Here is a 12,439-nt window from a genome sequence, read left to right as displayed (position 1 = left end):
TTTGTCGCTCGTTCCGCGCTCTCGCTTGCACTTCAAGCCTTACACGCCTCAGAGCGAGGTAACGCCGCATGAGTCATGTTTTTTCGTGCGTGCAACCGGCTCTGTCGAATTATAAGACGTTGTCACGTCAAAATATCTCTCGTACTTTTAAATGTTTCCTCTAAAGAGTATTTAATAGAAAAGACTATATGCGATTTTGAGGGAGAATTGTCTGATGAAAGTGGAAATCAAACTTTATTTATGTAAACGTTTATAAGTGTGTTTTTAATACTGCCACCGACCAATACGGAAGGGTCGCATATTAAAGAAGAATTGACAAATCGAATACAAATAAAAATTTATCTTTAATCATTTACCTAGAAAAAAACTTTTTTTCACACAAATCACAGTGGTTGTGTTTACTCGCTAACCTCGAAACACTTGATATCCCACTCATCCTTTCACTACTTCTCTAAACAATCAACCAACTCATCAACTCAAACACACTACTTACACATATAACAATGTATTAGCACCGCCTGGCGTCAAGTTGGCAATGATGGCCGCAGCTGGCCCAAGCACTTCCAACTTATCGTGGAGTGCCCGCGCGTCGCCCCTGACGACCAGCTCGCGGAGCTGCGCGTGAGTGGAGAGACGCTCTCGTTCCAATGCATCTGAAAAGAACATTATTGATCTAAGTCGCCTTTAAAATATCAGAACTAGATCAAAAAATGGGACCACACTGAAGGCTTTCAAATAAATAAAGATGGTCAAAATCGGGTTAACTTGTCGAAAGTTGTGAGATAACAGACACATAAAATATAATCTAAAAAACTTCCTCCTTCTTCTGAAGTCGGTTGAAAATACGAAGAACTATATAGGGTTTATATAGCAGGATAGACGTTACGTTCTAGAGCATCTGAATAAAAAATAAAATGCCCTTTTGCGCCCTGTCACAAAAAAAATTGGCATACTTTCATGCCAAGGATTCTACACGTTCTCGACCCCACCTACCTTTGCTTGCTCTGTCATATACCTGCAGGAAAAAAAGCACTGCATACCCCACCTTCATGCCACGGGTCCTGCACATCTTCAACAAAGTACTGCGCCGCGTCGTACGCGTCCTCCGGCTCGATGCGCCTGCGCCCACGCTTTTCGGAATACGACGATCGCACGTTACCCGCCGCGGATCGAAAGCGGTTTAACATATTAGACCGGCGGCTTCTTGCCGGTCAGACGCCCATCTTTTCTTTCCCTCTCAATACGCAATCACTAGCACTGTGTTCTATACTATAATTGAAATGACGTTCTATGGCACTGTCTTCTTTATTATTGTAAACGTTGTTTGTTGATAGAATGAAGATATTGATGCAAGTTGTCTGAGGTCAGTTGGGTTTTTATGATATCGATAAACTAGAATAAATATTGCATAAATATTACATTATTAGCTGTTTATATGTGACATTTTTGCAAGATTGTAATGTAGGTATATCTTATTGTGTGATTTTTACATTAACATAATTTATTGCTTTTTCGTCCCCTTATTTATACCTATCCTATGTATTATATTTATAGTCCTAATCCTAATCTTTATGAAAACCCTAATGCTAATTCTGATAAGAGCAAGGCCTATTCCATATCTTGTTCCTCTAGATAGTAAGTTATTCTAATCCTAAATCAATTCTTATCTTTACCCTACCACTTTTCAAAACGTCTCTTATTTCATCAAAAATATACAGAAACTATCTTCTTCACCAAGTTTAGTTCTAACCTATTTGATGAAGGCTGAACTTAGGTCTCATTATCTAATTTGTTACCTGTAACTGGCAATTAGTGTAATTAGTAGTAGCCGACTAAAACAAGATATAACGAGATAGATTATTAGCCTTAATATATCTCTACTATAATATTTTAAAGGTGAAGAGTTTGTTTGTTTTCAAGGACGGTTACAGGTTATAGCATCATGCTATTGCCAATAAGAGCTGAGCAGCAATATTAAATGTCTTCGTGTAGAAGCACTAAAATCATCAGAATACGGAAAAATATTATTTACTAGATTTCCGCCCGCGGCTTCTCCCGCGTTTTCAAAGGAAAACCCGCATAGTTCCCGTTCCCGTAGGATTTCCAGGATAAATCCTATCCTATGTGTTAATCCAAGTTACCCTCTACATGTGTGCTAAATTTCATTGTAATCGGTTCAGTAGTTTTTACGTGAAAGAGTAACAAACATCCATACATCCATACATCCATACAAACTTTCGCCTTTATAATAGTATTAAGATTAAGATCACCGGATCAGTAAGAAAAACAATTGGCTACTGTAGTTTCTCATTTAATGTTATCTCAAGAAATACAGAAGATTCCGTAAAGAATAATAGCATCCCACTTAAAGATATATCTTTTCAACTATCACATTTGGAATATTACTTTTGACAGCAGACCAAGCTATACAGGGGTCAGCTAGTATACAAAAAACATAGCGATTATGCCGAGCATACGTGTCAGGTCACATATTTGGCAAGATTCAAAGATACCAAAATCGTCGCCTTACTCCATGAAATGAGGGTATTGCCATGAAGCGATCTTGAAATTTTACTCTCAACGCGCCTAAAGAAGTGTCACTTCAAAATGTCTTCGGGAACGCATACTTTTCCTAAACGTATACATATAATACACATACTTTAAGCTGAGGTTACTCAGGGGCAGGGCGTGCGCAATCGATGCGTGACAGGACACGTGGTTAACCGCACCGTAATGCGACTATGTTAAGTCGAATTTGTTGTTATGCAACCCTCATAACATATAACAAATCCTCTTGGCTGTAAGCCCAGGACATTTATTTTTTAAAGGACTAACTTTCTGACCGTGACTTCGCCCGCGTAATCAAAGAATAACCCGTATATCTGTTCTCGTTGGTTTTTGACGTGACAACGTCTTATAATTCGATAGAGCCGGCTGCACGCACGAAAAAACATGACTCATGCGGCGTTACCTCGCTCTGAGGCGTTCCATGTAAAGCTTGCGTACAAGCGAGAGCGCGGAACGAGCGACAATGAAGCACAATCGGACGCTGTCACGTTCAACTTTCGTCAATAAACCGACTTTACAGACAACCAATTTTTTTTTTCGTTTTATTAGCATATGCCTTTGCCAAGTCCTTTTGGCTGTAAGCCCAGGACATTTATTTTTTACACGCTTTATATTAGCTTCACCTGTATGTTTGTTTGTTTGTAACCGACTTCTTTGGGCGCGATTTTGACCCACTTTAAACGGCCAGATTTCGTTCAAACTTTGTAGATTTATTGAGGACCGATGACAATACACTAATTTGATAAAATTTTCTATTTTTTAGTTCGGTTTTCTATAAAAAGCGTGTTTTTTTAGTTTTATTAAACTATTATTATTAAAGGACCAACTTTCAGCCCTTGCCCTCGCCCGCGTAACTAAAGAAAAACCCGCATATCCACCCTTAGTATTTCCGGGATAAAATCTATCCTATGTCGTTTCACAGGTGTCAAAGTACATCTGTACCAAATTTCATCCAATTTCAGTTCAGTGGTTTCGGCGTGAAAAAGAGACAGATAGATACTTTACTTTCGTATTTTAATATTAGTATTGAAGTAGGGATGATATAGATATTCAGGTACATTATCAGCATCGATTAATATCTGTTAAATGGATAATAAAATATTTGATATAAAATTTTTGGTACCGAAATGGTTTAATAAACAATATATATATATATATATATATATAAAAACAACTTTAATGGGAAAATACACAGCCTCACCTTTAAACTAAAAGTTTCTGCACAATTAAATCATTTTTACTTTATTTTCATTTTATATTTAAAAAATATCCTAACACATGCAAGATGGCATCGGATAAGCAGACCAAACTATTACGATTTTATCATAAACGTGTTCGCAAAATTAAGGAAACTCCATATACATAGAGCAGTTCCTTTCTGTTTTGCTAATACATAGTATTCGTGACTACCTACTGCATAATTTCGTAATTAACTACGTTTAGTGCTTTCCTGTGTTAACGTGGTTTATCTTTCACGGCATCACATGTGAACGGCTGAACCGATTTCGATAATTCTTTTTTATCAAAAACTACAATTAATCTACGGCAGTATAAGCTTTCCATTATTATACACGTTACTTTAAAGTTGAGAATCCATACTAATATTATAAATGCGAAAGTATCTCTGTCTGTCTGTCTGTTACTCAATCACGCCTAAACTACCGAACCAATTTGCATGAAATTTGGTATAGAGATATTTTGATACCCGAGAAAGGACATAGGCTAGGTACCTTTTATTGCGAAATATGTACCACGGGCGAAGCCGGGGCGGACCTCTAGTAACTAATATTTTCATGCTATTTTTAGGACAATGCGTGCTAAATTACAACCTAAATCACGTAATATTTTACTAATTAAAGGTATAGTGCGAGAGCCTACTGACAAAATGTTTAGTTCATCGATACACTATTGCAGTTTCAGATACCAACAAAACATTCGATGTGGCTTGAAAACTTAAACGTGCAATTATCATAATATGACTTCATTGTGGTCTTTTAATACATTGCAATAATTATATTGCAATGTATTAACAGAGAGTTGAGAGAGATATTAATCTCAACTCTTTGAAGTTTTCTTGCACCGATTTTAAATCATAATTCACACTACAGATAAACATTTACTTGAATAACTCTGTAAGTACTTACTAAATGATTTACTCCCATAACATAACGATTACAATCCCAAATCTAGAGAAAATTTGACCATGTCTCAGCATTTCGGAAGCAGCTTAAATGGCTACCCATCCGCCACCGCCGCAATGCTCATGTCCTCTCGCTCCTATACTGCATACTATTTGATCCTCGTATTCCTTGCTATTTAAAAGATAACTTTGAATTTTTATCTGCCAGGAGTTTGAACCTACGATCTAATGATAACCTAATGCTAAGTGTTCCTGTTCACTCAACTAAATTTTATAACGCTTCTTTTACTGTTAAAGCTGTGCAACTTTGGAATGATCTACCCACCAGCATTAGGAAAGCTCAATCGCTTGAGTCTTTTAAAAATATGGTAAAGAATCATTATTTGCAAACCTGCTAATTTTCTGTGCTGTTTTTCTTTTTGTGTTTTATTTTTAGTGTTTTTGATATTGTTTGTTTTTTTTTGTTTATTTTGATTTGAATGTTTTGTATTAATTTATTTGCTTTATGTGTACACTATCTTCCCATATTTGCAACTGTATATTTCATGCTTGGTACTGGTTGCTTGGAAGAAATTGCTGTTTAGCAATAAAGCCGCCAATTGCTTCTGATATCCTTGTATTGTAAAATTAAAAATTTGTGTGCAATAAAGAATATATAACTATAACTATATAACTAAGATATTGGCAATTATTAACTATACTAGATTACCGCCCGCGGCATTGCCCGCGATTTCAAAGAAAAACATAGTTCCCGTTCCCGTAGGATTTCCAGGATAAAACCTATCCTATCTAAGTTACCCCCTATATGTGCGCTAAATTTCATTGTAATCGGTTCAGTAGTTTACGTGAAAGAGTAACAAACCTAAATACATATACATACATCCATCCTCACCAACTTTCGGACTTATAATATTAGCAGGATTGTGATGCCGACGGGAAAACTCCACAAGCTCTCGCACTATAAAGTAGTCATAGTTCATAAAACATATGTTAATAGAGTGAAATCGATTTAAGGTTTGCATCACGATGCAGTTTGTAATTAGTTATTGTAAATTGTAATTACAAATGGCGTGTTAGGCTGATCGATGATTTATCGACGCTCGAGCTCGTTTGTTTTTTAAGCCGCTGTTGTTATTATTATTTTTAAATAAATACAGAGAACTGAGGTACTGCGGTCAGTCATCAAATGATGACTTATTTAATCTTAAGACAGAGTGACAATAAGACTACTCGACCGATGTAAAAAGAAATCTTTTTCGTCTAACATTTTCAACTCTAGACTCTTAACACGACTAACGCTATTTTTACTCGGGCAAAGCCATAGTCATACTGAGATGAGGGTACGAAATAGAAGAATAATCTCAATCAAAAAACTAAAAAATATTCTCCCAATGAGATTCAAACCTTAATATTATGATGTCATTCTTATCAGAGGTCACTTGGGGTCACTTGAAACAGCTGAGTGAGTTGTGTCACTGTGTGATAACTGAATACCGTCACAGAAACATGTCTTATGAATTATATGTACCCCAGATTAGTACAATCGTATATTTACATCACTGCATAATATAAACCAATGGTTTACACTTTATGTTTATACTTGTAATGGTTTATACTATACACTTTTTTTAACTTTTTTTAAATTTTTTTAACTTTGGTTTAAAACCAAAGTCGCTTTCTCTGTCCCTATGTCCCTATGTATGCTTAAATCTTTTTAACTACCTACGCAACGGATTTTGATGCTCGAACTTTTGCAATTCTTTAAAAATTTCTCCTACACTAGACTCTATTTGTTACTCCACAGACTATATCAAACGGTCAATTCGCAAAAAAGTCTCATTTAAAAGATAGTATGAACTAATGTATTCATAGTTACGCCAAAATTAACGGTAAATGGTTTTTTGCAGCTTTAATTACCTGCTTAGTTTACATTTCAATTCGGCTCATGTTTTATTAATTACATATTAGCTTTCCGACGCGGCTTCGCCCATTCTTTGAAGGTATTTTTCATAGGAATGAGATGTTTCAACGCTGATAATTATCGTCTCCTAACTATCTCTATAGATACAAAATTTTTATCATACAGTCGATCCATTTCGACGTGAAAGATAGACAAACATAAAACGATTTTAAATGCGTTTTATTCAACTAGCTGTTCTCCGCAGTGCTCCGCTTTTATTGGTCTTAGCGAGATGATTTATAGCCGATACTCTTCCCTTGATAAATTGACTATCTAACAATGAAAGAATTTTTCCAGTAGTTCCTGAGATTAGCGCCTTCAAGCAAACACACAAGCTTCAGCAATATTAGTATAGACATTATTATTTTATAAATAAACTAGTGGTCCGCCCCGGCTTCGCCCGTGGTACATATTTCGCAATAAAAGGTAGCCTATGTCCTTTCTCGGGTATCAAAATATCTCCATACCAAATTTCATGCAAATTGGTTCAGTAGTTTAGGCGTGATTGAGTAACAGACAGACAGACAGAGTTACTTTCGCATTTATAATATTAGTATGGATAATAATAAAAATAAAAGTTCATTTATGCCTTCACAACTTAAAACTATTACAAACGAACTAAATATGTAAGTATGTAGCATTTTCGTTGTGAAGGACTAGTGTCTGAAATAGGTCTATAGGTATTTTATCGAAGGAGAATGAAGGATATCCAATTTAGTAATTTTTAGATTAAATAAATAATGTGGCGGTAATAACGCTAAGAATTATATTATTATCACCATAATATATATATAATCTAAATCGTTTGTAAGGTCAAGGGCCTGACACTAAGTTTTTGTAGAAGATAAACTTAAGTGCTTCCGGTTATATTATTAGTGACTCATTACTATGTACATATTTATCTCTTTAATATTTTAATCTATATTTTAGTATATCGGTTAAGTGTGACGCGGACTCGCGACACTGTGGGTTCCGTACGAACCAACTAACTACAGAGCAAATACAAAAAATTTGGTCATCCATTTAATTTATGATCGTCTCAACCGTTGCTTAACGTGGATTTATTTAAAAAAGACGGGTTGCACTGGGGGAGTGCCGGCAGAAGTGAAAACTTGATTATTAACGTTGAGCAATGAGCATGTTTGATATTTTGGAATGGTATCCGTGAATCCGTCTTACGCTTTTTTCGATCAGGTCACGTGTCCTGAAGCGAGTTTAAGATTTTATACCCATTACAGAAAAAGTGCTCAACGCCGCTAAAGAAGTTTTCACTTCAAAATACGATATCATCTCTGATATTTCAAGTACATATCTATCACGGTTCATGAAAACAGCCTTGTGGTAGACGTACAGACGGACTCTACCCTTTGGGTACGGAAAGTACTGCACCTTGCGTGTTAAATGTAATTTATATGCATCGATCTTTTATACTTGTTTCGTCCATTTGTAATTAATATTGTTAGTACTCAGTGTGTACAAATGAGTTAAAATGAAATTATTTACGGCATATCCCCAATGTTAGTAAATAAATACTACACAGTACACACGCGTGTTCATCTTTAAGGGCTTGGTCTAGTAGTGCAAACAAATGCATCCTGTCATCCTATATGTAAATAATACAAATGTACTAAGGGAAAGTTGCTCCACTTAATTTTTAAAAATTAAATCATTCGTATGCATAATTTAATATTCGTAATAAGTACCAAAAATGACAATTTGAAACAATTTTCGTGAAAATTACACCGGGTGATTTTTTTTATCAGTACACAAAATTTGCGAATACTTTCTATTGATATCTTCAACTTCATGTTTATATAACTGATCAACTTTTACAAAGAAATTTGGACGAAATATAAAAAAAATAAGCTTTCCATACAAAATGCATAACTCTATACATTTTTTTCGACCTTAGTTTCTTAGTGAAAGTTGTTCAGTTTAACTAATAAACAAATTTTGTATATAATAAAAAAAATGTAATGTTTGTGTTAAAAAATTATAAAATAGAAAAAAACGCAAATGAAAACAAAAGATATTTATTTCTGACTAGCTTCCGCCCGCGACTCCGTCCGCGCGGATGTCGGTCTTCGCGTCTTCTACAGATTTATTATATTATGTATAATATATAGATTTATATTGATAAACCTAATAAATCTTTTGCTAGCATTCTGATGCTTTATCGGTTGCACTGGATTTATCTCTTTTTTTTTTCAATCGCTTGAATGATATAGGATGGGTCCTTGATGGGCATCGAATGCTGAAGTCTCGAATCAATCAATTCTGACAGTAGGCAATTTATGTAAAATCTTGATAATGGTCCATCATTTTATTTTGCCTAAACGTTACATACTTTTTTATATATTCTATTTTTAACGAATGATTCACTCCAGTCCAAACAGCAAATAAGCAGACTTCTGCTTCTGCAACGTTTAGTTGTCCCTGAATTTGGAAAAAATAGTCATGATTCTTATCTATGACAAAAGTGTTATTTTTTGCATTGTATTTCAAATATTAATTTTTTTATTTTTAACCGCATCTACCGCATTCATGTCTTTTGCCGGAATTAGACATTTAACTTCTACTAGTCCCATTTTCCCTTTTTGATACGGGAGTGTATAAAGTAAATTTTTTAGATATTTCTCGTTATACTTTTAAAAAGTTATTATTGTCATTTTGCTCATTAGGTAAAGTAATTTTGATATCAGTTTTAAGTTTTTTGATACCTGCAATAATAACGTCATAATCGCCTGCACATACTTATCGATTACATTTACACCCTGTATACAATCCACCATCCACATTCATAATGTTTTCCTGTCCTCCTCTCCTTTACGCTGTTCACCGATACATTTTAAATGAGTAAATCTGCTACCACTGAAGGATGTTTCATTGTGATCAGCAAATTTTCACCACTGTTGTCGATTATTTGTTTTTCATTTTTAATCAGCAATTGGGAATCATCAGTTTTGTTTTTTGCAGATTGGTGATGTACCCTAACAATACGTCGAAAAGGGAAAGCATCAAGAATTATCGTTTTCGTCCTCTTTTTTTATTCTTCGCGTCTCTGTTACTTGTGTTTGTTTAGTTCTCAACACCCACTGAATTTTCTATGTTATTGTGATCTTCCATTACATCTGAGTTTTGATGATGTGATGATAATCCATTCGTTTTAATATTGGTATTTAGAGTTGGTGGACTAAACTAGAAATGGCGGACTAAATTTGTCAGCGCGTCTGTAAGATCAGAATATAAAACCAACATCCTGTATTTAAGTTACAAAATTAATAATCAAACAACATGCCGCTACGTTGAAAATGACTAGAAGAAAAAATTAAAACACCTCGGCATATAATTTTGGAGTAAACAAATCATTTTCCTTGGGGATTTCCCCGGATGAACTTGGGAAGTTCAAGTTCTCAATACAAGTTTATATTATATTTCGTATTTCTCAAACGGAAAATAAACATTTTTGGAACTTCAAAAAAAAATGTTGTGTGGTTTTATGAAACCACGGTAAAAGTGAAACTATTCGAACGGTTCCGAACACTGCTTTGTGTAGCGCATGTCGCGTGTCGGTCGGCTGCCGAGTAGGTATACCTACCTACTCGGCAGCCGCGATACACGCGACATGCGTTACACAGACCAAAAAGTTTGAGACGATGTAATAAAAGTTTGACTTTAAAAATTATATTATAAGAAAATTTATGAGCTTACTTTAGTTTTAAAGAAATATACATCCCTTTACTGACACTCCGTAAAATAAAGAAATTGTTGCCAATCACCTTTGCAATCTTTTTGGTTTCATTAACTTTATGTTCGAAGATAATTTTTTTTCTAGGAGTTACACGCGTATTTTTTTCGTTTATTTTCCATATCGAAATCAAATGTTTAAAAATACGAATATTTGCACAAAACTAAGATAAAAATAATCAATTAACAAAAATATTAAATTTAATGAAGTAGAGCAACTTTCACTTCGGTATGAAGGAAAATCGAGCGTAGAGCACACGTCAGAACGCTCCGGCCCAAGGAGCGCGACTAAAGAAATTCGCTAGGATTTTTCCCAATTATTTTAAATATTTTTTTAATATTTAAAGAATTATCAAAATTCAAAAAAAAATTTTTTAAAGTATTAATACTCATTGGTCTTCAACCAACTCGAATAAATTAATGGAAAAAATAACTTTTAGCAGTATTTATCAATAGATTTTGTAAGGCAAAAAATGGGAAATTTAATGAATTTATAACGTTCTAATTAAGAAAATCATAAGTTTTTCGGAAATTGTATTCAGCAGTTTTTAATAACGACCATATAAGGATAATAATGTGCTGATCAGATTGTGTAAATTGTAATCGGTTGCAACGTAGTGAGTGCACAAACTTAGCTCGAAATGTCTTTAGGAGAAAGAGACTTATCTTGAAGGCCTGATTAAGGTAACATAAAGTAACTTTATAAATGTGAAAAAATTCACGCGCATTGAGTATATAACACTAATTGATAAACAAGAAAAAAAAATTCAGTTTATCATTTCATTAGCCGGGAAAAAATTGTCAAATAACTTGTTGAAAACGCAATTTTGCTAGACTGCAGCCTTAAGTTAGAGATAAATTATTTGCAAAAATAACATACTTTTCGGTAGTCTGTTTAAAAATTTCAATGAAATTTCACAAACAAGAAAATCAAGTCGAGTGGTACAACTTGTATCTTTTCTAAAATATGATATCTATCTATTGTAGGTATGTTATGATAATTGCCTTATCTGTTAATGTATTTTTAATTATTCTATGCACCAATAATAACAAATATTTTAAAATGACACAATTCTGTTTCCAATCCAATTATCATTATGCATTTTACTGTGAAAAATAGAGATAAACAAATCTATAGTACTTAAATAATTCATAATAATATTAAAAATGTGAAAGTCTGTCTGTCTGTCTGTTACGCTTTCACGACTAAACAACAGCACTGATTTGGATGAAATTTTGAATGAAAATAGTTTTATACAGGGTGAAACATAGCCTAGTTTTTTTTTGCCCAAAATTAACCCCTCGAGGGTTGACAATCTTCCGTGATTTCAATCAGAGGGGAAAGCCGTGGAGATCAGCTAGTGTAAATATAAATGCGAATATAGGTACCTAACTGTTCGATTATTAAAAACTAGTTTATCGTAAGAACAACTGGACGGTTTTGAAAAAATTTTGAAAGAAAAATAGATCGAAACTTAAACCGAGATGTAACTTAAAACTTGGAAAGGGGTGATACAGAGAATCGGGGTAGCAAAGTTAGTTACCTATATATATATATATTTTTTTAATAATGACCAATAGGTATTTCATGGAAAACATATTCTAACACAAGTAACATTTCTACAATTGTTAAGTAAAATAAAGCTTAGTTACATAACAGAACTAACCGGAAAATAGACTTAGCGTCTCTCTAACCTCAGGGCTATGTATAATTCTCCTACACCTTGTTCTATTTAAGTATTCTACTTCTGTTTCCACTAAACTATATATTTTCATAAAAATATCTTGTAATATAAGTGAAGTCCCAAGTCCCCTAGTGGGGTAAGGGGGCAGATGCATTATACATCTGTTTCACTAATCGATTTTCTTTAGGGACAAGTAAGCCGATCAGCAGATCAGTGTCCTACCTCATCTTGTAAATAATAATATAGCATTTTATTCCTAAACCTAGGGTTACAAGAGGTCCCTAAGTTCATTCAAAGTTCAGTCCTTTTGGCATAGGCCTCCTCTTGTAAATACCTATA

At 34.2% G+C, this 12,439-nt stretch overlaps 1 protein-coding gene across 1 annotated transcript in view; it reads right to left on the bottom strand.

Moving 5' to 3' along the window:
• Lrrk (Leucine-rich repeat kinase) overlaps window positions 1-12,439 on the bottom strand; it is an 89,637-nt gene that overhangs the window by 63,136 nt on the left and 14,062 nt on the right. The window contains 1 exon segment of the mRNA XM_090118405.1: window positions 494-653. Within this exon segment, the coding sequence (XP_089974531.1) occupies window positions 494-653 (160 nt within the window).

This window comes from Colias eurytheme, chromosome 29 (assembly GCF_061535395.1).
Source record: "Colias eurytheme isolate Ceu_HAF_F1 chromosome 29, ilColEury1 Martin Lab GWU primary, whole genome shotgun sequence".
Classification (NCBI taxonomy): Eukaryota; Metazoa; Arthropoda; class Insecta; order Lepidoptera; family Pieridae; genus Colias; species Colias eurytheme.
Note: the sequence above shows the minus strand (reverse complement) of the source record. Positions and strands in the feature narration are given on the sequence as shown.